The sequence below is a fragment of the Canis aureus genome, chromosome 2 (genome assembly GCF_053574225.1).
Source record: "Canis aureus isolate CA01 chromosome 2, VMU_Caureus_v.1.0, whole genome shotgun sequence".
In the NCBI taxonomy this organism is placed as follows: domain Eukaryota; kingdom Metazoa; phylum Chordata; class Mammalia; order Carnivora; family Canidae; genus Canis; species Canis aureus.
In genome coordinates, this window is record NC_135612.1 from 25,570,832 (window position 1) to 25,596,003 (window position 25,172).

The window sequence follows — 25,172 nt, forward strand, 5'->3', positions numbered from 1 at the left end:
GTGTGACTATCATAAATAAAAATTTTTTTAAAAAGTTATAAAAAAAAAACAAAACACCACCACCAACACCAAAACAAAAAACCTACACACTGTCCCTACAGTGACTGACTACTATCATCGCAGAATCTGTTAGCAAATGATAACTATTATTTCCAGACGAGTACATCATCCAGATGACACATTATTATAATTTATTTAGTTTTTTTTTTACCCCAGAAATGACATGGTCTGAGAAATGACTTGCTGAGAAATCTGTGTTTACATTAGGGAAAGTGGGGGTGGGGGGAAAATCCCTGCAGAAGTTGAAAAGATGTTAAGTGGTAAATACCAAAATGCCCAGCAAGCATGTAAGCAGGCTCTCATCCCAGCATGAATATGTGCAGCTCAGCATTTTAAAATTTACTTTTAGCTTTTCTAGCAGTTTGAATTAACCCATTCTCTACTTCTGCTCCCTGTGTGAGAGCCCAGCCCTGAACCTACAGACTAAAAGTGTGGGCTCAGTCTTCAGCGATTGGCCAGCAGATAATCCCCTCACCCTGACTGCTTCCTCCGAATGGGCTGCCTCGTGAACAAATGTCTCCTGGATGTTCTTAACAACCAGGAGGCCCAGGGCAATGCCCAGACAAACGTTAGGAAGGAAGTCCAGCTATTTGGAGCTCTACACAGAATTGGAAAAGGCCTGTTGGGAGACCAAACCAATTCAGATAAATGCCACACTAAATGTCTGTACATCCAGACCAGAGGTTCTCCAGAAGCAAGTATGTCAAAACCACCCCAGATAAGCTGTTTTAGGAGATGGACCCCAGCATCTGCAATCATAAAAGATCCTCAGGTGACCCTAAAGTACATCCCTCTTCACAGACACTAATCTAGATTCTCTAAAGAGGCAATTACATTTTTGTCTTAATTTCAGCCCCTGGCAAGATAAAATGAAAAACAAAGCAAGCAACTCCAAACCAAAAATTCTTCCAGATTAGGGTTTCAGCATATCAGTTACTGCAGACATTTGCTTCCAATGGAAAAATAAATCCATGTCGAAATCTTGGTGAGTTGAACTACTGCGCGTTATTTGTCCGATTAATCAGGGCTGGCCAGGTACAGTTCTGGTGTTCTTCACGCCTCAATTTCTAGGTTCTTTGGCTCAATAGAAGAAAGTGAAGAACAAGAACAAAAGCCAAGAGAATAAAAGAGGGTTACCTGAACAGTACAGACTTATTTCAAGAATAACAATCCTGAAGTAAAGTCATCCACTCCTGCAAATGGGTTTGCATTATTAGTGTAAAGTCCAATATGCTTCCTCAATGCTTGGTCACTGGTTGGTTGGAAACTTAAACAAACGGTCCATATTCAGCCTATTAAAGATGAAAGAAGACTTAATATTTGATGGGGCCAGTAGGGCCCCCAAGTGCAAGAGAGACAACAGGATCTTTATAATAGCAAAACATGCAGCGCAGACTTCCCTTTTACCTCGGTCAATTCACATTCCCTTCATCCTGAGAAGCTGTTCTGGCATAACTCAGAGGTAGGTTTAGCCCAACAACTGGCCCTACAACACTCAGCCATGATGTGATGTAGTTGACACTCCTAGGAAACAAGTGAAAATACAGGCAATTCTAATGTTTCATTGAGGTGGAGGAGGAGTAGAAAATCATTAACAACAGAAGAGAAGAACTGTCTTCGAAGACATGTGCCCACCATGTGGAATCCCAGCATTTCCAAGTGTCAGCTCCATTGCCTGACACGGACTTGAGATCCAAGGAGACTGAGGTAGCGAAAGGGGGAGTTAAAGGGCGTTGAGGCTCCTAACTCCTCTTGATGATTCCAATTTTACACTTAAAATTTATAGCATTGGCTAAGGTAGTGGAGTGTGGTGGTTAAGAGCACGGCTCTAGAGGCAAAAACGCCCGGGTTAAAACCCCAGTTCTACCACTTAACTAGTTGTGTGAACTTGGCCAAGTCATTTAACCTCCCTGTGCTTTAGCTTTCTCCTCTGTAAACTGGGTAAAATAATGGAACTTAGCTTATGGGGTGTTATAAAAATCCAATGTCATTAATTATCTAAAATACTTAGAACAGTGCCTAGCACACAGGAAAAATCAATAAATGTTAGCCATTACTATTATTACAAAAAATATTTCTTTTTTAGCTTAGCTTTTAGAGTCACATAAAAAGATTTACACTTTTAAAATAAGAGTAAAAGCCAATGTATCTTGATGGTGTTTCTTACCTATTGATTTTTCGAGAATTCTTTAACACAGGAGTCATGAATTCATTCGTCTTGCAGGGATGAAGTACAAAAAAGGGTTGTCCAAGTATTGGATGCTCCTGTAAGAATCAGAGTTGGTCCCGGAGTGCCAGTGTGAATTACTTCGAAAAAGTTAAAACACACAATCTGGTTTGTTAAAATAAAAGTTTGTTTTAAATTCCAAGTTACTAAATTAAGATACAGATCAATTTCGGTTTTGAAATATAATTCATAATCCAAACATGAGAACAAGCTGGAGGAGTCATGGATTAATACAGCCTTACAATCAAGTGCAAGGGGCACGAGGTTTTGTTTACACACTACGAACTATAGATACATTTTCAGTTCTAACTCTTTGTCAACTAGTGTTTCTCTTCAGCTGAGAATCATTCTCCAGTTTTTCCTCAAGGATGTCTGTGAAGCTCGGACGCCTGACCATCGGAACAACACACTTCATTCACCTCTTTGTAAGAGGACCAAAATCTTCCACACATTTTTCTACACGAACTTTGCCAACAAGTTGCCTGTTTCAAGCCTGAGTGTGGCGCCAGCAGGCTCACGGGGTAGAATGGCGGGGGGGAGCAGGAGCACGGCTGGCATTATTTAAATCGCTGTCCTTCTGTCTGTCCATCTCTCTGAGTTTCTTTGTTCATCTGGGTTGTTTTTCTTTTTTTTAAGATTTTATTATTTATTTGAGAGACAGAGACGGGGAGTGAGAGAGAGGATGAATGAGGAGGAGGGACAGAAGCAGGCTCCCCACTGAGCAGGGCCCGCTGATGAGGAGGGGGAGGAGGGGGGACTCAACCCCAGGACCCTGGGATCACACCCCAAGCTGAGGGCAGACCTTTAACTGAGCCACCCACGTGCCCCTGTTTACCTGCTTTGATCATTTGGTCTTTCTCAGGCTCATAGGGCCATCTCTGTAAGTGAGAAGCCCATTCGATGGGAAGGGTGAGCAGGAGAGAACATGGGCAGAGGGAGAAGCGGGCTCCCCGCTGAGCGGCGGCGCTGACGCCAGGCCCCGGATCACGCGGAGCCGGAGCCGCAGGCAGACGCTTAAGCAATTTAGCCACCAGGCGCCCTCCGCGGCCTTAATGAGAGAATGGCCACAGGGCAGTGCTGGTCAGGCTGCTGCCAGGGCGGGAGATGCACCTCATTTGGCAAACAACGGGGAGCCCCGGGAGGTTTCTATGCAGTGCGTGACCTAGCATGAACTGTACCAAAACAAAAACAGTTATTATTATTATTTTTAAATACTTTATTTTTCTCACGAGAGACACAGAGGGAGAGGCAGAGACATAGGCATGGGGAGGAGCAGGCTCCTTGCTGGGAGCCTGAAGCAGGACTCCATCCCAGGACCCTGGGAGCCAAAGGCAGGCGCTTAACCACTGAGCCACCCAGGCGTCCCCTAAAACAATTATTGGACAATAAATTTATTGACTGTTAACATCGTGGATTCGCCATTATGCCAAAGACTGCAACCTCAAATATTGTTATGGTTTAAATGTTTGCGTCCCCCAAATTCGTACGTTGAAATCCTAGTATTAGCCCAGAGTGATGGTATCACAGGAGGTGGGGCCTTTGGGAGGTGATCAGGTCATGAGGGTAGAGCCTCGTGTTTGAGATTTAGGACTTTATAAGAGAGACCCCCAAACGCTAGCTTACCCCACTCTGCCACGTGAGGACACAAGAAGTGTGCGACCTGAAAGAGGGCCCTCGGGAGAACAGCCTGGTACCCTGATCTCAGACTTCAGAATTGTGAGAAATAAACGGCTGTTGTCTATAAACTACCCAATCTGTGGGAGTTTGTTACGGCTGCCCAAGCAATCTAAGACAAATATCTACAAAAACGGCGCAGGTGACCTGAAGTAAGGAAGTCAGTTCAATACACCAGCAGGTGAAAGGGACTGTGGGCAAATGGAGAGTGCTCCCAGCCAAGGCTATGCTTGCTACTCTGCTCCAGCCAACTGTGCCATGTGGGAATGCAGGTTCAGTGTGCCAGGTCCTTCCCATTTGTCAAAATAGCCTAGGAATCCAGATTTTTATGTAAAACCTCCTAAATTTAAATTTTGGCACTTAAAAAAAAATCATAGAATGGGCCAAATAAAACAAGCCTGTTGGCTGGATTTGGACGAGGGGCCTAGCTTCTTCTCTTGGCTGCTTCTCCTTTTCTCAGCCAGTCCAAGGAGAAGCTGAACTCAGAGCATCCCTGGAAAGAATTACGTGTGGTTGTTGCTGATAACTCTACCCTCCAACCCCAAAACACTCACGTCTGTGTGCATGTGTACAAACCTACTCACAGGAAATTAGAGGCACCTCCACTGTGTATTGGAGACACTGAGTGTGGAGATTTGCGGGTGCAAATCTGTGCTGAGGGTTCAGGTATCCGCTGGGTGTGGGTGGGTGTATGTCTCCCAAGTGTCACCTGTAGAGTCTGCTCAGGGGCCTGACTCTTAGCGCAGAGCCTGAGCTCCCTTCATTCCTGCTCTTTCTCTACTGTTCCCTCCCATCCCTAAGCAGACCCTGAGGTCACAGCCCAAATGTGTTTGCTTGAAGCAAGTCCTCCTGTCCAGCTTGATTGTGGCTCCCCTTGCCTGCCTTCAACTAGTATTTATTAATTCAACACTTATCTATTGATCATCTCTTACGTGTCTGCCAGGAACAGTTCTGGATATAGTAACAGAGATCACTATATCTCAAAGATAAAGCCCCTGATCCCATGGAACCTACGTGCCAGTACAGGAAGTAGCCAATAAATACACAAAACAAATAAAGAAATAAGATAATCCAAATAATAGTAAGTGCCATGAATAACATAAAAAGGGTCCCTTGATTTTGAGAGCATTTGGAACCCAAAAACTCCTTGTTGTTGTTAAATAAATCCCTTAAGGATGTTGTTAATCATGACCACTCTTCTAGCAATGTGTCAGAAGCACCCATAATCACTTCCACGGTTAAACTGTGGATGGCCAACTCCCAATGCTTTCTCAAATGTAACAGCTTCTCTCAGTGGTGGCAAATTAACCAAACCATTAATTACTTTTCAAATACAGATAGAAAATTAATTTTTAAAATATCCCCACATCCTTGTTTCTAAATATATAAGACTACTGAATACAGGTCTTGAGTTATCACGCATATAATAGTGATTATACAATGTAGAAAAGTAAAAGGTTTCCCCGATGTGATTAGAATTCACATATTCTCTCATTCACTCACTTGGCAAATATTAAGTCTTCTTGTCTGATAATTTTGTAATGATTTAACACTAACTGAAGGCAAAAGGATCCATAGTTTTGAAATGTGGCCAGGGGTGCCTGGGGAGCTCGGTCAGTTAAGCATCTGCCTTCGGCTCAGGTCATGATCCCGGGGTCCTGGGATGGAGCCCCTCATCATCATGGTCATCGGGCCCCCTGCTCAGCGGAGGGCCTGCTTCTCCCTCTCCCTCTGCTGTTCCCAGCTTGTCCTCTCTCTCTCTCTCTCTCTAGTAAATAAAAAAAAAACTTTAAGTCAATAAATAAATAAGCAAACTAAATGTAGTTAATCTTAGGGATACCTTAATGCTGCAGGAGTGCGAGAACTCAAAGTTAGCCTTGTGACCTGAGCCAATCAATTTATATTCAGAGCAAGGTGGAGAATTTACAAATAATTTGAGGCACCTGATCAGTGTAGACAATCAATCTGGATAGTACTTTCCAAAAGCCCTTTTCTGCAATGGAGATTTTTTAAGGCTCGTGCGATCAGGAAAGATTATCCGTGGTTTCCACTTTCTCCCTGAGACAGCCAGAATCAGAGATGAAAGCCGTCTTTCATTTTTAGTTTAGGAATTATGTGCTGGAGTTCAAAAAAAAAATCTAAAATCCTACACCTTATTTGTTTAACATACCATTTTCAGAAATGGAAGAACATCAAAACTGTCAGGATCTTTTTAGTGACATTTCTTAGATCAATTCAGAAGGTAAATTTGTGTGAAAGTGCTACCATCTGCTGTCAGTACTAATGAACTGATGCAAATCTGCACCGAGAAAAATGTCAGTGTGGAAATACATGCAGCCAATGAACTGTGTTAGGCTTACAACTCAATAAACACTTCTACTGGAACAAAGTTCTGCTAAATGGTTTTCCGTGAAAATAGAAATGATGGGTCAGATTTCTATCTCTGTAACTCCAGAGGAGTTATATAGGCACATTCTCCTATGAAATTTAATTTAGCAATGGTTAAATGTCTCATAAAATAAGTCTGACATGAATGCTGTGAATTGGTTTCAGAACTATTAGATATGACTATCACAAGGAAATGATAATACTGCACCTTCATTCTTACATCTAATAAAGGGGATGAATTTCTTGGTTCGTTTCTTAATTTTCCTGGCTCTACAGGAGGGCACAAATATAATTTCACATACTAAGCTTTCAGCCAGTTTCATATTCCAGACTGATCAAATTTGCCTTCCACTCGGGGCACATTCCTTAGAAATGGAGAGGGATATTTCCCTAAGCCTGCTTCCTCAAACAGGGAAAGGAAAAAGGCTATTGAACATCTACAGTATGAGACACTGTACAAGTGCTCTGCATGGGGTCATCTACCCAAATAATTCTTTGAGGAAGGCTTCCTTTTTGCCACTTTGGAGAACAGGTTCAAAAGGGTTATGCTTAAAGGCCCCCATGTAGTGAGGGGTGACGCAGCTCCCAGGTCCAGGCTTACACCGCACCTCCTCACCCCACTGACCAGAGGTGGCATCAAGGACGTTTAATCCTTTCTAGTCTATCTTTTAAAAAATCTATTTATTTTTATTTCAAAATAATGTATTTTCATAAAAAGTAGAAGGGCAATACAAAGAGAGAGCTCAGAAAATACAGAGAAGAATGAAGAGTAAAAGCAAGATAACCTAGAATTGCCCGACTCAGATTGAATCACTATTTGGTGAACTTCAAACTTTTGCAGGTACACACATGTAGTCTTCTATTGCTTTTTACTCACTGAAGAGAGTTATTTATCGAGTGCCTACTGCATGCCACTCCCTGCCATATGTTTTTTGTTAGTGTTCTTGAAGTTTCTTTGTCTTCTGTCTTATGGATTTCTGTTACTTAATTTTATTTTTGCCCTACATATAATTTTGTTTGGATTTGTTTTGTTGTTCTTAATTTTTAAATGTTCCATGGGTGTTTAAGAATATGTATAAAGAATATCTAGGGACACCTGGCTCAGTCAGCTAAGCATCTGCCTTCAGCTCAGGTCATGATCCCAGGGTCCTGAGATCGAGCCCCACATCCGGGTCCCTGCTCATCGAGGAGCCTGCTTCTTCCTCTCCCCCCAACTTGTGCTATTTTAGTTGCTAACTCTGTCTCCCTCCCTCCCTCTCTCTCAAATAAATAAATAAAATCTTAAAAAAAAAAAAGAATATGTAATCACGAGGTGTTGGCTAGAGTGCTTCCCAGGTGTCACTAGATCAAGCTAGGTCATCGTGTTGTCCACAGTTTCTAGATTCCTATCCACCTGATCCATGAATTTCTAAAAGAAGCTTAAATCTCCTCTATAGGAGCTGGTTTGTCCATTTCTGTTTGTAGTTTGTCGATTCTTGCTCTATATATCCTGAAGCTGCTTTATTTAAATGCAAATATTTTCCTAAGGAATGAACCTTTAATACAAAGTGATCATATTTATCTCTGATCATGCTTTCTGCCCCCCAAAAAGGACTTTAGACAAAAATATAGCTGCACCAGCCTTCTATTTACCTTATGCATTTAAAAGAATTATTTGCCTTTCAATGTGTATCCTCATGTTTGATATGTTTCCTATAAAAATAACATTGGCTGATTTTTAAGAAATCCATCTTTATAATCAATCTCCTAAATGGAGTGTTTACTTCACTTACAGGCTTTATGATTACTGATATCATTTACTTTAATTTTTTCCATCTTATTTTAGACTTTTATTTTGAGAGAGAGAAAAGACAGCGTGTGTGTGCGCAGAGGGGTGGAGGGTGGGGAGGAGCAGAGGGAGAGGCAGAGAAACTGACGCAGACTCCACGCCTAGTGCAGAGCCAGATGCAGGGGTCCATCTCATGACCATGACTCATGACCTGAGCCAAAATCAAGAGTCAGATGCTTAACTGACTGAGCCACCCAGGTGCCCCTTATTTTAGACATTTTCCTTTATTTTTAATGTTTCTTTTGCTTTTCATTTTTCCTTCTCTGTTGCTTTCCTTTGGATTGAGTGTAAGCTCAAGATTTTTCTCATTGTTTTCTCTCTTTCTTTTAATTTGAAATTATCTCATAAACTTTAAGTAAATGTTTTACTTAATAAAATATAGTTACTCAGTATATTTGTTTTTTCCTAAATAATTCAAGTACTCTGGGATGTTTTACTCTGATCACTCCATCCTGATTTCTGTACTACTGTTGTCCAGTATTTCAGTTGTGTCTTTTGTTTTTTAATCCCATAAATGAACTATTATTAAGGTTTTGAACCCAGTGTTTGAGATTTACTCACATTTGACTTTTGCTTCCCATTTTTTCCCTGTAACTCAGAAATTCACTCTGGGGTCATTTTCTTTATCACTGAAGTATGTCCCTCAAAACACCCCTTACTATAGATCTGTAGGTAGTAAATGTCTCATATTGGGTTTTTTTTAAAGATTTTATTTATTATTTATTCATGAGAGACACACGAGAGAGGCAGAGACATAGGCAGAGGGAGAAGTAGGCTCCCTGCGGGGAGCCTGACGCAGGACTCCATCCCAGGACTCCCAGATAATGACCTGAGCCAAAGGCAGATGCTCAACCACTGAGCCACCTAGGTGCCCCAATGTCTCATACTGATAATGCTTTATCTTGCCCTTATTTTGGAAAAATAAGTTTTTGTAGGTATAAAATTTTAGTTTACAATTATATTCCCTCAGGACTTTGAATATATTATCCCATTTTTCTCCTGGTCTCCTTTTTTTTTCCTGTTTGGAAGCGAACTATCAGGTCTAATTGTCACTAGTTTTAAGATTTTCTCTTTCTCTTTGGTGTTTTACTATATACATGTGTGGATTCCTTTTCATTTATCTTGCTTGGAGTCACTGAACTTCCTGAATCTGAGTATCAGAGTCCTTTCAACAATCCTGGAAAATTCTCAGTTATCAGCTATTTAAATATTCATTCTGTTTCATTCCCTCAAGTTCCTCCTTCTGGAGTTCCTATTAGACATGTATTTGTCGTCTTCTCTCCCTAGCATCTCTTAACCTGTTATATTTACCATGTTTCTCTCAATTTTTGGTACAATGTGTATAATTTCTTTAGAGTCTTTTTCTAACACATTAATGCTTCTTTATATTTGCTTTTTAGGCCTTCTAATTAGATTCTTTCCTTTCTAAAAGTTCTACTTGATTGTTTATTAAATTTGATAGTCTCTTCTTCCTGTATTATACGTCAATATTTTCTTCCATTTTAATAATTATAGTCAACATATTTATTTTGTATTTTTGCACCAAAAATTTTAACATATGAATTTGAGCATCTGATACTACAGTTTGTTGCTTTTGCTAGCTCTCACTTTTAGTGACTTGTTTTAAGTTCTATACTTTTGAAATGGTGACCTATTAGGAGAACTATAAATACAGTAATTCTTTGAGGCCTAGGATTACAAGTGCATTCTTCCAGAGCAGTTTACATATGTTTTTTTCTGATGCCTAGGGGTGGGGAGGGAAAAAGAGGAATTCCAACTCCATACTCAAATGGTCAGGAATTTTCTGGGTCTACATCTTTTACTCTTTTTATATGCTTTTTGCAGAGGAAGACAGAAAGGGTCAAAGGGGTAAGAGGGAAAAAATTAACATATAGAGAATGATAGGGAGGCATGCTATTTTCGACAAGTTGGTGAGAATAGGCTCCTTCACAGAGGTAACATTTGAGCAGAAAGTTGACCAAGTAAAGAGCAAGCCCTGTTAACTCTTTGGGAAATGAGTATTTTCAGCTTGGGAAAAACAAGCGCAAAGACCTTCAGATCCCACGGAGGGACAGTGCTTGGAGTGTTCGAAAAATAGTATGAAGATGAATATGGCCAGGTGAAATGAAGGGCAACAATGGCAACAGTAAGAATGGAGAGGTAAACAAAAGGCAAGATCATGTAAGGCCTTATAAGGCATGGAAAAGTTTTGGAGTTTTTTCCTGAGTGTGATGGGGAGACTTTGGGTAGATTTTGAAGAAAGTGACATATTCTGATTTACGTTTAAAATACTAGTCTTGATATTGTAGAAGCAGAAGCAGAAGAGCAGCGATGAGGTGGTGTGTGGCTCAGATGCGATGGTGGCCTGTACTAGATGCTAGTAGTGTGGGTGGGGGAGAATGGTCAGTTCAAGGTTTATTTTGAAAGTAGAGCCAACAAGGTTTGCTAAAGGACTCAATATACTGTATGAGAAAAAAGAAAAAGCCAAGGATGACTCCCAAGTTGAAATGTCTGTTCCTGTTTTCTTTGACTATTTGTCCAATGAGGTTTTGCAGGGGTTTTCTTATTAATGTGTATTAGCTCTTTTGTACCTTTTGAGGACACTAATTCTTTTCATTCACTCAACCATCACTGTGACTCATGCACTGGTTAAAACGTGAGTAATGTAGTGTAGATAAACACCAGCTCCCATAAAAGATGCTGAAATAGTCAAAATACTTTAAATTTCTAGATTGTTCATTGTCTTTAAGTTTTGTTTGTGATGATTTACACGTGGAATGTAATATTAGAAAATGAAATCTATATTGTTTCTTTTATTTCTTTTATCATTTTAATGTTTACAAATCCTATTCTGAATTAGAAAACTAGATATTTACTTGTATTTATGTACAGTTTACCATTAAACTACTTACTGTTCTCCAAACACACTATTTTTCTTACCTCCAAACCTTTGCACACGAGGTTCTGTCTGGGAGACCCTCCCACCCTTCTCACCTACTAATGCCCATTTCTCTCCTACAGATCTCAGCTTTCCTTTAGCCAGTCCTGCATCAGGTCCCTCCCTCTGTATTTCCACTGCACCTCCTGCTCAAGCCTACTGTTTAACTCCACACCATTCTGCACAGGGAATTGACTCTTTATAGGAGTCTTCTGTTACTATACTGTAATTCCTTGAGGGCGGAGGAAGTATTCTGATTACTATTTTAATCTCAGCATCCATAACAGTGCCTTTCACCTAATAGGCACTCAGTAAATACTAGTGGAATTACTGCAGAGACGAATACATGCTACTGTGCCCAAGGAAATTATTGGCACATGCAGCCTGTTCTATAAAGGGGGACATTCGTGTGCAATGCACCAGTGGCCCCTGATGCCACTGTGGGGATGTTAAAGGAAAAGAAACATTTTCTGCCATTGTTACAAAACCAGGGGCAGCACATTCTGTACATTTATTATGAGTCTCCAGATAAGATTAGAATCTCAATATCTGTTTTCCCAAATATTTCTTCCAAAGTGCATCTAAGAACAAAGGAGAGGGTCTAAAGGCATAGTTAGGAATAACTCTCCATGTAAAAACTTGTATCAACTAGGGTGCCTGGGTGGCTCAGTCAGTTGAGTGGCTGACTCTTGATTTTGGCTTAGGTCATGGTCTCAGAGTCCTGGGATCAAGCCTTGTGTCACGTCAGGCTCTGTGCTCAGCGGGAGTCTGCTTCAGGATTCTCTCTCTTCCGCTGCCCCTCCCTCTGCTCACTCTCTCTCTCTCAAATAAATAAATGGATCTTTAAAAAAAAAAACAATTATGCCAACCACGCAATATATTCTAAAATCAATCTATTGGCTTCCATAAAAAATAATATCCTATAACACTACCAAAAAAATTGATGTACCATGCATGATACATATTTTATTTTAAGATTCATTTATTTATTCATGAAAGACACAGAGAAAGAGAGGAAAAGACACAGGCAGAGGGAGAAGCAGGCTCCTTGCAGGGAGCCTGACGCGGGACTCGATCCCGGATCCTGGGATCACACCCTGAGCCGAAGGCAGACGCTCAACCACTGAGCCACCCAGGCATCCATGATACATATTTTAATTCTCTGAGTTGGCCTACCACCACTACACCACAGTATCCCCCTGACACGTGTTAGCCAGACTAAGAAACTAAGAAACACTACTAAAATATATGAAATATATAACAGACTCACGAATTTCTACTTAACTCACTCCTATATTCATACGTTTTTCACAAATGCATTCAATAAATATCACTGAGTACCTATTGTGGGTAAGACTCCATGCTAAACATTCATCCACCTATCCTTCTATCCACCTATTCATTTACTCAAAGCAATATTTATGGAGCACAATTCTGTATGCCGGGCACTGTTCTGGGCACTGGAGATATAAGCATACTCAAGATAGAAGCACAATCTGCTCTCATGGAGTTTATAGTCTAGCTTTAGATACTAGAAAGATATAAAATAACATCTCATTATCTCCACTCCTGAGGTTTACGGTCCAGCTGCACCCCCAATACTAAAAGTCCTGGTCTGCATCTCTAGGAGAGAGAATTCCAATAAGTCTTTCACCACTCACTCCCTTCCACTTAGGATTTCTAAAGAGAATGGAAAAAGAAGTCTCTAGGGAGAATTGAAATGTCATTTGGCCTGATGGTGGGGGGTGAGTAAGTAGTAGGACTCATGAGCAGAAACCAGAAAAGCTGGCAGAAAGACACCCTCTATGGGAGTGATTTTTCTTTCATCATTTGGAGAAGAGACACGAAGAGGCTTCCCACTTCAGAGAGGACTGTAGGGATCTCAGTGGCACTGGGAGAGAATGAGATGTTCCCCCACTGTGAGATGGAGGGTATCCTGAGGACAGCCTGCAGGTGCTAGAGGCCAAAGATGGGCTCACCAATAAATGAGAGGCAACCCAGGCCTGAGGACCCATGGATGAAAAGATTCTTTGTTCTCATGGTAAGATCCTGATGCCTCCTCAACTACTATTTTCACCCTACAACCCTAATGCTTGTTGTACTGTGAGGGGTTTCCATAACACTGTGTTGAGTGCAGTGCAGTTGGAAACGCCAGACTGTACATGGGGTATATATTTTTATGAGCTAAGAGGGACCTGGAGTCAATTGGAACAGGACATCTCCTCTCCACTCCTCCTCTCTCCCAGTCATTAGAACATCCACAATTCAAGGGTTACAGAAATTACTATAATACACAACAGATCACATACCGCTCAAGAGGTACCAATCCAGGAGTATGGGAATTCAGAGAAAGGAGAGGTCAGTTCTGATTGGCAGGAGGAGGGGAAACAAAGACTTCCTGAAGTCATGGCGCTTCATCCCGTCCAGGACTTAAAGAGAGGGCAGGACTAGAGGCAGGAAAGACAAACCTGTGGCTGTAGGCCCTAAGACAGAACGAGATTACTCTAAGCTTTGTGGGAAGGGAGTTCAGTGATGGACACACAGACTTCCATCTATTAAGTAAGATCGAGAAGTCTGGGGCAGCCCGGGTGGCTCAGCGGTTTAGCACCACCTTCCGCCCAGGGCCTGATCCTGGAGACCCGGGATCGAGTCCCATGTCGGGCTCCCTGCATGGAGCCTGCTTCTCCCTCTGCCTGTGTCTCTGCCTCTCTCTCTCTCTCTCTCTCTCTCTCTCTCTCTTTCCTCTCTGTGTATTCTCATGAATAAATAAATAAAATCTTAAAAAAAAAAAAGATTGAGAAGTCTGGTAAAGTTAGAGAAGAAAAGTGCCTATTTTTTTTATTGTGTTGGTGACATTATTAAATAAATGAAGCAATCCCTGTAAGATCCAAAGGATTCTCTGGAAGTGATCAACACCTACATAAGATAAAGAAGCCAGGTTTGAAGTACAAGCAATCCTCTTGTGTAGTTTTGAAAAGAGACAGGGGAGGAAAAACAAGGGGAGGAAAGAAATATCCCAGGACAGACATCTATCCCCAGTAGTGTGTGAAGATGCAGATACAAAGACAATGAGAGTATATTTAAAAATAGATACATGTGGGAAAGAAATGGGCACCTTGCCCAAGTACCCTGAAAGGTCAGCAAGTTTCTCCTTGTTTCTTGGACAGGCAGAAGGAGATCAGTGAAGAAGCTACGCTTTGCTCAAGCTGCACCTGTCGGCATTTTGTGGCCAGTTAATTGGGAGTAAAACTCTAAAGGCGTTCGGAAAAGTAGATTTAAAAATAAAAAGGAGAGTTCTTCAAATTCACATGCTGCACAGAAGTCACCAGGCTTCCCAGAATTTTTATTAAAAATTACAAACATCACAGCAATAGTTCTTAGACACCACTTCCTCTGCTAACAAAAACTTTCCTTTCATGGCTCCAGAGGGAGTCCAGAAACTAATTCTCCCACTCCTGCAAACATCTACAAAGGGCTCCCTCCCCGGGCTGCTGACAGTCCCAACTCCAACTCCTGCATTAGAAAGCAGAGTCTGAATATATTTATAGACTCTATATGGGTAGTTGCTTTAAGCAACACCATTAATATGTCAGAATTCTGAGTTCCTAAACTTATTCAGTTATCAATTTGTTGTACATTATTTAATCTCTCCGTATTTTGATATGCAAACTAGAAATAGCACTGCTGATACTTCACAGGGTGAAAGGAGATAACCAACAAGACCATTATGAAGCTTGCTGGGGGAAAAAGAGCTTATGTAAATGTCTATTAATTAAACAGGAACGGCTGCACAGCTAGGTCAGGCATGATGAGAAGACTGAACAACCCATCCCAGCCACCAGCATCAAAAAGAAGAACTGAACATTTAATCCTGATAGCACTTGTTGGTTGCATTTTATAAAGAACATTAAATTGTAATATCTGTAACATGACACAGACTAGCATATTTCAGACCATCCTCAAAGAATTCTTTGATAGAACAGAAACTTATTAGAGACAACAGCCAAAAACAAAAACAAAAGAGCCAGCCAATTACTAATGAAGAACTTGTAAAAAGCTAATCAAAGCTCTCATCCAGAGAAAATGAGAAAATCTGAGGCTCAGAATGATTTTGTATATTGATGAGATTTTTATATAGCGTCACAGAAAGAAAAATACAACAGATTTAAATGAAGACAAAAAGGACTCTAAGTCTCTGTTTAAAAGCCTTGTTATGTTCCACGTCAACGTTTTTATTAAAAATGTTCCATTCTGGTGGAAACATCCATTTTTTTAAAATACCTGATGAGTAGTGGTATCGGTAGAGGACACTCTCAGTCCGTCTCTCTCTAGGCAAACGCCTAAGTGTCAGGAGAGCCAGACAGAGCCTTCATTCCGCCTCCAACCAACTGGTAGAAAATTGCTCAGAGGGGTGGCTTTTCCAAGGTCATAGCACCCAGAAATGATGGAGCTCATGTCCAGATTCCAGAACACAGCGTAGTCTTTCCCTGCCATTGCCAAGCCTGCTAAGGACTAAACGCAGCACTTCGGCATGAAAGAACTTGCAGGCATTACATTTATTCTATTTTTGTCTTAAAGGAAAACAATTGGGAGCTTGTTCTTTCCAAGTATTAATTCTTTTTTTTTTTCTTCCACTCTATTACATAATGGTGACAATTTCTGGCTCACTAAGTCTATTTCTGAGCTACTCACTAAAACAGTGACACTATTTTAGAGCTTAGGTATGTTGGGGTATAATAGAGAGGTGAATCAGCAATCATAAAATTCAAGGATTTTCAAGAACAAACTCACAAACAACCTAGTTCACTGATAATCAGATATTAATGTCTAGGAACTATCATACAGGAAGATGTTTTATGAGCAACACAAAATAAAATAGCAGTCTGTTAGTATAATTACTTTTTAGAATGGTGCCAAATACTATTTTAATGCAATGAAAAGGCATACAGATGAATCTTCAAGATGACTTTTTAAAAAAATATCAAAATGCTCTCTTCAGATAAATATAATCAATATAAATTCCTAATAAAAGCACCCTAGTTTACAACTAACAGTTATGTATTTCCTTCCTGCTTCTTATCCAACTTTCGTAATAAAAGATCCTTTTTTATTCCCAGAAGCAGATTTCCCAGGGATTTAAGTTAAAATTAGTTTTTCTCTTTAGAAGATCTCTCAAAAGAGACTCTGTGAAGAAAATTCCTAAGGATGTGATAAATCCGTTACAAATCTGTTATTACGTGTTTAATAATGAAAAATGTTAGGCAAAGATATATAAAAATTTAGCTACTATGAGATAATGCTCCCACTTTTTAGATCAGTAATTATTTGAAACAAGGTAACAAAAACAATGCTACCAATATGCTAGAGTATTAAGAAATTACATTCTTCCATATAAAACTGAAACAACAGACTTTCTTCAGAAAACAATTGTATTCCTGGTATTTTGCAAGCAAGTAGTATGGGCAATGATGGCAGATACTTATTTTTAAAGATATTTTATTAAAAATGTAAGCAATGTTAGGATAAAAAAAATGTACATTCTAATCCCACTTCCCAACCAAATCCATTTTTTTCATTTCTCCATAGTAACTTCTACTGGAATTTTAAGAACTGATTTTTATAGCTTGGATCTAGTTCAGTAGTTTCTAGACAAGAAAGTCTATGAAAAAAAGAGAGCCTAAAACTGAAAAAGAAAACCAGTACCAGGAAATCCAAGCAGGCTTCACACATGAAGTCAAGGCTGAGCTCAGAGATCACTGTTATTCTCTCACACATCTCTTCACACCAGCGAAGTCAACAAATCTGATTATCGCTTCAGACTAGGTCATCCTTGAGTTTTTGTTTTTCCTTTCTCTTAAAGGTTGATTTCTTCCCAATTTTATTGCTATCTACCTACTTATCTTTCATAGTTATGTACACAGTGAATATATCATTTTGTGATTTGGTTTTTTTCTTTTTAGCTCTTAACGTCATTTAATATATACTTTTCTGTATTTTATATACTCCTTGTAACTTTCTTTTAGTCACATAATATTCCATCTGGCTAATATAACAGACTTTACCATTATACCCCCACCAGATATTTAGAACCCTTTCCAGTTTTATACTATTATACATTGTATATGTGTGTGTGTGTGTGTGTGTGTGGTACAAATTGTGGATTATTTCCTTAAAATAACATTTCAGGAATAAGTAAAAACAGTGGGGATATCTATATGGCTGTTGATCTGTATTATCACATTTCCCTCCAAAATTATTAAACTAATGTATATTGCAACCAATATAAACTACTTGACTAGTCCCTCACTGTTTTAAGTAGCACTATCTTCATGTTAGAATTAAATCCTCCACAGAAATATTTCACACAAACATCACACAGACTTTATGAAGACTCCAGGCAACTAGATTTGGCTTTATGCCACTTCTGACTTGGCCATAGGATGCAACCCTTGGGAATTACTGATTTGAGGCAGGAGAACAAACATATGGAGAAGGGTTAGAGCTCAGAGTAGGGTTGGGTGACTCTCTCAAATGCTAATAAACACATTATGTCCCTGCTGCTGCTTTCCAGATTGGCTGGGGTAGGGTCACCAACTTCTCAGAAAGCTATGCCAAAGCTTCCGTCTCTCAGAGCATGCTTGCATTATCTGACCTGAGTCTCCAGCAGGAGACACCTGAGTGTCAGAGGGCCATGAAAATAGGCCATAACAAATCACATTAACTAAAGCTCATGCTCTCCTCAGATTCTGCGGCAGTCGGTATAAATATGGCTATAGTATTATCATATCACTCCTCTAAAAGCTCTTGACTTTCCTTGGCAAAGGCCTGGAAAATAATGTTAAGTGTAAAAACCAGCACCCAACACTGTCTATTCATTATGATTACAACTATGGATATGCTCACATGAAACCTACCCACCAAGAAAGTGATATCCAAACTTTCATCTTGCGGCATGGCATGAAATAAGAATGTCAAACAGATGTAAGTATAATTGGCAGCAAACACACCTGAGGGAATGTGAATTTTCTTCAACGCTTTTTTTTTTTTTATGTTGAAAACACTCTTTTTAGCATGTTCCTCATGAGGCCTATTCTTTTCTTTTCATTTCTTTTCTTTTCTTTCTCTTCTCCCTTCCCCTTCCCCTTCCCCTTCCCTTTCTTTTTTTCTCTTTTCTTTTCTTTTCTTTTCTTTTTTTTCTTTTTGTCCTAGCTGGTGCTCCTTTAGAAGTAGGAACAGCTGCTTTTCCAACACGATGTAAAACTCTCAGCACTCATCTAGAACAGCCTCCCCATTTTGGCCTCAGGACAAGATCCACTCTGAGAGTGGCCCACCTACAGACAGATCACAGGACAAATCGAGCTCCCCGTCAAGGGCAAGGGCTCTCTCCCAGGCAATGCACGTACAGTAATCAGGCTGAGAGGGCATGGGGTTGTCCATGCACTGACCTTCTCTGTGAAGCGTTGGAGATACTCAGCCGAGGTCGTTCACAGAGCCAAACCAACTTTCCACTAGGGAAGCCTCAGCATTCTAGAATTTTGCTTAGTTTCCCAACTTGATAAAGAAGATAATATTCTTAACACCTGGTACTCAGAAAACAAAAAGGTGATTTATGCCAGTACTTTCACTTGCATCTTCACTCCTCTAAGTCAGCATTTTATTCCAAAGTCTTTGAGCATTTTTGTTTATAAACACCTACACTTTAAAAATATGTATCAATTGGGGCACCTCGTTGATGCAGTTGGTTAAATGTCCATCTCTTGGTTTCAGCTTAGGTCGTGATCAGAGAGTCATGAGACGGAGCCGTGAGTTAGGCTCTGTGCTCAGCTCAGAGTCTGCTTAAGATCCTCTTTCCCTCGGTCCCTCTGCCCTTCTCTAAAATAAATAAATGAATCTTAAACACACACACACACACCCAGGAACAGAAGTTGACTTCTAAATTTTTCCTTAAATAGTTAAAAAGGGTGTAATTTCTGGTATATTATAAATACTGACCATTTTAAATACATGCTTTTATACATATACAGTTGTAAATAATATTATTATGTCACTCTCTTAAATGTATTCAATTGGAAATAAATGCTACAGCATTATGATACCCACTATCATTCATTTTAAAAATATATGAACAACTGGATATTTTACATTTTTCTCCTTGAATTATCTCCATTCTGCTCCTGTCAAAGAACTTTATCCTAATGTATATTTTATGCTTAAAAGCTTTTTATTGATCATATTCTTGTAAACAAAAAATAGAAAGAAATTCACTTTCCAAAATTTCCTCTAACCATTTTGCTCTGTGTTAAATTAACTAAGACAACTGAGTTTTCATTATAATTATTAATAGTAATCAGTTCATCAAAACTAAATATGTTATAAAATTTGGTAACAAATAAATATAAAAAGTGAAATATTTCTGGAAATCATAATAGCATCACTTAGTATATACTACAGGTCATACTTTTTTTATACAGGTATGAAGCCACTTAATCCTCACAACACCCTACTATTATTAACCCTGTTTTATAGACACAGAAACTAAGGTAGAGAAAGCTCCTCAAGGTCACAGAGCCTGGATCTGCACACTGACTCTGGTTCCACGGTCCAGTCACTTAACCACTGTCCTGAACGACTCAACTCTTAAAAATAGAGATTAAGGACAGAAGAGGGGGGCTAGAATAAAGGGGGTGTCCAAGTGCTCCTTAGTGCCCTGGCTGAGCAATGCACCATGGTAAGGGCTTGGGATGGGTGTGAGGGACGATGCCTTTGTTTTGCACAGAGACAGAAAGGCAAAGAGGGAAAGTGGGAAAGGAAAATCTTGGCCACAAGTGCCTTTTTAGACAGATGGATTTTATGAGAGGGTGCATATGGAAGTGGAAGATCTGGAAATTAATTCCTTTAAAATTCTCCATACGCACACACCCTTTGGGAAGTCTTCACATACACCCGAGGGTTACATACACTCCAGTTTGAATGCAACTGGATTCAGTCTCTGGTACAATAAAAATTAGAGGTTTTGTGAAACATTTGTAATGCTTAGGAACAAAATTTAATTAAAATTTAAATTACTTTAACCCTTGAATTTTATTTTAAAATGGCAGTTAATTTCAATAATTTGGAAGGACACAAATGCTAAAATGTAACAGGATAGTAATAAGCATAACTATAATCTACATGGTAGTTTTATAATGATTAGATGTAACGCATGAAAAGATAGCAGGTCAGTAATAGAGCCATGCATAAAACCCTCCTCTCAAAATCTTTATTTGCATTTCTATTACTGAAATCATTTCCTAATAATGAAGTTGCCATGAGAGAAGCTCCATTACTAAGGAATCACTGTTACAGAAACAACGTTATTAAAGCATTGCTATGTACAGGAACTTTTATTAGAATGATACAAGTTGTATATCATTGTAATAAAGCTTCCATTATAATCCTAATTGCATAAAGCTATGTTTGAGTATAGCGATGCTAGAGCTGTAGGACTTTTAATAAAGTATCAAAATAATGCTTTGGTAATAGGATTGTTTAGCATACTAATACTTCAGGGAAGACTGAACTGACTAATGGATGATGTCTATGCCACTGATTACACACACCATACCAAGAATTAAAAAGAACCCACATGTACTTAGTAACATCCAGCACAGTCATGTGTGTGTTGAGGTGCACACCACAGTTCTCTTCGGTGTAACAACTCAGTATGTCCAATTCACTAATTGGAAGAACAGCAAATTGCCAAAATGGACATTTGTAACTGTGATAATTAAGAGGTTTAGCGTTCAGATCTATGGAGACCTGGTTATCAAATAGTTAACAATAAATTATACAGACCCACAGACATGAACTCAGATGTATCTTGAGAATTGCCTGTTAGGAGCACTACTGGGGAAACTGAGTTTTTGTTGGTGGTAAAGGGAGGGTGGGATGGGAGGGAGGGAGACAGAGATTAAATATTATTTGGAGAGCTCACTTTAAGATGCTAATCTATGTCATCCATATGTGACACTATGATCCTTCTGAGTTAACAACTAGACTTAGCTGTTACTGGACTTAGGTCCATACCAGAGAGTTTGGGTATATTTGTACAAATATTTGGTTTTGTCTGCAGTCTGATGGAGTCAAGTATTCAGCTGTTCCCTCTGAAAGCATATATAACATTGACCACCAGAGACCACCAGAGAGCCATCAATCACCCAGTAGGCGTGAAGCTTACTTTAATAGACCTGCCCTATGCCCTGTGCATACCTGCAAGGAAGGCCTCAGGCCATCTGAAAAGGGCTTCAGCAGAGACAACAGCAGCAGGGGCCTGAAGGTGGCTCTGCCGAGGCCATGTTCACCATCAGATAATGAGGTCAAGGCCATTTTGGTTTTGAGATCACCTGTGGCCGATGGATTAACTTGGAATCTGCCTGGACAGCAAGATACTTTTACCTTTGAATACAAGTGTCTCCTTTTCAGAGTTCCCCCTTGTCCTCTGCCTTCCAGATGTGATAAACTGCAAAAGTTGGGTAGGGTTCACTTAGGGCCTAGAGGTACATTTTCCCTACTGACTCAGGTGATCAAGGGCAAATGTGAGTATTCCCATAGTGTGACAGTCCCCAAATCTTTATAGCACCTGAGAGGAAGGTACGAGATCTTATTTTTTGACTATATGGTCAGCTGGAAATGTGATTTTTCAGGATTCTAACATTATCTCATTAAATATGATCAACCCAAACTAGTTTGCACTGAAGACAGTGAGGGACTCTTGTTTTTGAACTATTTACAAAATTTGAAATCTCTTGAGGTGAGAGTGTGTGACACTAAGACAGTAAAAGAGCTTAATTATTCAACTGGTCGACTAAACACCTGCAAAAACAGAAGGATCCAAAATGTTTAAAGGTGTTCAATGAATTTAACCAGAAATTTGAAATCAGAAATTAAAAAAAAAAAAAAAAAACCTATTTGAATTTTGGCATTCGTGTGAATTTGCAGCTTACAATGCTCTGATGTCCTTATTTTTAACATGTTGGGGGTCGGGGGAGAGGGAGGCACCCCAATCTTTCCAATCAGGGCTTGCAAGGAAAAGCTAAGCTCTCATTGTGAAAATAATAGTCTTTATACAAAAGCCTTACATCAAAGTGGTGAAGACTCAAGAGGCTTGAATAAATAAATACTGATTGATTTTTTTTTTCCCCCTTTGGAAACTGATTCTAACTTCACCACCTTGCATCTCCCTATCTTCTCACAAACATTTTGTCAGCATCCACCAAAGCGTAGCTTTTCTTTACCCACCCCACCCTCCCTTCCTCTATCCCCTTGAAGGCAGTCCAGTCCCACACACTACCTCTTTCCCTCCAGGCTGCCACAGCCTCCTGCCTGGTTTCCTTTGCTCCAGCCCCTCCACTCCCTCACCCTGCACAGATACCCAATTCATCACCTCAATTACCAATTTTATGTCATTCTCTTGCTCAAAATCATTCCTTATTACTCACAGCTTATTAAACAAAGCTTAACCTTTGGGCCATGGGAATCCCTTTGGAATAATGCGTAATGCACACAAGTCTCTGCCTACAATTCAAGGGGTTCACATACATCCTTGAAGCCTAGGGATTTGCGACCCTTAAAAAAAAAAACCCAAAACTATGAAGCGTGAACTGTGTGGCCCTCGATTCAGTTTCCCTGCCAGCTGGCATCAAACTATTTTTTCAAGCTTTATATTCTATCAAGAGTACCCCTAAATCACAGACAAGAGTGAAGTCTCCACTGAGTACCCACTGTATGCCAGGAGCAACTCTAAGCCCCAAAGATACGGCAGCAAATAAAACAACAAAGGTTCTTCTGTTGCTCATACTCTAGAAACTCACAGTTATCCTGATGTGTCCTGTCACACCTTGACCTACTACAGCATATCCTCAAAGGTATGCAGTTCCTAGTTTTAGAAACCTAGCTCTTCATGTATCTTACACTCTTTTCAATTGAGTTTGTTCTCTATTCTCACTTTACCTTGTGTTTCCTCACTTCTGTGCTGATCCCTCTACCTGGAATAATCCTTCACCTCCCTCCCCATCTACCAAATATTCAAAGACAACTTTAAGCCTCCTCATTTCAGGAAGTCTTTCTAGAAACATTTCAGCTCACAATAAAACTCTTCTTATAATCTTTATCAGTGATCTTGTATTTTTTCATATACTGCTTATAGCAGCATCTCTTTAGAGCTGTCTTATTATATAACTTGCTATTATTGATTAATTCTGCTGTGTAATCTCTGAATTATTGCCTCATCTTTGGAAAGGGGAACTCTGTTATAGATTTCTATTTCCTGACCAATGCTGTCCATCACAGTGCCTCTTAGACACACCACCACTAAATCTCTCTTTGTTGGCTATTGTGGATTGATGGCAAGAGATGACGCCACTAAAATGATAAAACTTCTAACTTTCAGAGGGGATCCCAAGAAATTTCAGGGCAGCTTTCTCTGTCTGGGGATTGATAGTATGACCAAAGTGATGCACAGCTTAGCAAACCAACCCAACCACTGTTATTTATAATTCTGATGGTGAGCCACCTATGTGCAGTCATCAGCATGCAGACAATATGTAATAAGGTGGTTTATATTCTAAATAATAATTTGCTTTTGCCATCTACATATGGCAGATATTGGATGCATTCTTATCTGACCTAACCTTCATGTAAACACCTGAATCACAATCTTTGAAGGCAACAAAGGGCATCTTAAAACAAACAAACAAACAAACAAAGAACCAGATAGCAAATGATAATGTACTGAATGCAGCCTTGTTTGGTGCTATTAGTCACTGTAAATACATTCGCTATCTCTGTCTGCATCTGTAACTCTCACCATCATTTCCTCACAGAGTAAACAAATGTTGCTTATAAACTTCCCCATACAGTCTGCCTTCACAGGATTTTCTAACCTACCAATGTGCTTAACAGAATCAAATGCCTTGTTAAAACCAAGTATATGACATACAAATTACAATGCTATTCTTAGGACCGTATCAGAGATGGTGTGACTAAATTTCTTAAGCATGGGACTTGTTTTCTTTGAAACCTGAAAGAACAATATGTCTTGATTGTTATCCTGGCATGTACGGTTCTACTCATGCCTATGCAACTGCACAGTTGATGTACCTTTGAAATCCTGAAGAATGCCATCTACCTTCCAGAGCCTGGGGCAATCTCCACATGGTTGCTATTTACCCCAGTGACAGATCTCCATAAAGCCACAATGACCAAATGCTCTACCAAATGATGACTGATGGCAAAAAATATCAGTGTATCTCTAGATAAGTATGATGTTATTTGTTATTTGAGCTTATGTCCTATACTAACCACACGGTTGTATTGAATTTGCCAAAATCGTTAATGAAGACGATGTTTATCATCAACTTAGGATCATTAATAACACTAATAGCTAATATTTATCCTGTGTTTGCATACTATGTGCTAGGACTTATCCTAAATATTTTACACTTATTATTTTATTTGATCGATGTAACAACCCCATTAAGTACTGTCACTATTTTACAGATGAGGGAACTGAGGCATAGAGAGGCTTGGTACCTTGCTCCAAGCTTCACAATGAGTTTGGAAAAGCCAGAATTTGAATCCAAGCAGTTTGGCACTGAATCAATATTCTTAACCATTATTTTTGTTCAACGGGTTGGTATACAGCCAGGTGTCTCGTATTAATAATTCTAAGTTTTCCTCAAAGAACCTTTACCTTCACAACGAAACATGTTCCGTGTAATTGTTTGTATTATTGACTTTGTGATGACCAACAATTTGTCGAACTAGGTGGTTCCAGCTAAAACAAGCACAAAATCACCAGGAATGCTTCTGTTCTTTCTATAATACTTGGGAGAGGGTACTAGTCAAGCCATCACAGACATTTTCTCTTATAGCTTCTGCTTCTATGGCATAAGAAGAAACGCACTAATCAATATCACATTTTGGCCTACTTCAAGCATGACCTTTAAAACAACTCTGATACAAGCTTCTCTGTTAATACATTTACCAAAAGACTAGCAAAACCTTTATTTGGTGAATAT

The 25,172-nt window shown here is 39.6% G+C and overlaps 1 protein-coding gene across 17 annotated transcripts in view; it reads right to left on the reverse strand.

Annotated features, from left to right (window-relative positions):
• ATG10 (autophagy related 10) overlaps window positions 1-25,172 on the reverse strand; it is a 221,747-nt gene that overhangs the window by 7,875 nt on the left and 188,700 nt on the right. For 13 of the 17 annotated variants that reach the window (XM_077866161.1, XM_077866149.1, XM_077866202.1 and 10 more), the window contains 2 exons: window positions 2,228-2,325; window positions 1,477-1,584 (listed from right to left, as the gene is read on the reverse strand). In XM_077866161.1, coding sequence (XP_077722287.1) covers window positions 2,270-2,325 — 56 coding nt within the window. In that variant the 3' untranslated portion in view covers window positions 1,477-1,584; window positions 2,228-2,269. Of the gene's footprint in view, window positions 1-168; window positions 1,353-1,467; window positions 1,585-2,227; window positions 2,326-25,172 lie in introns of those variants that run through there. The other 4 variants (XR_013361884.1, XR_013361879.1, XM_077866184.1 and 1 more) reach the window with 3 other exon arrangements.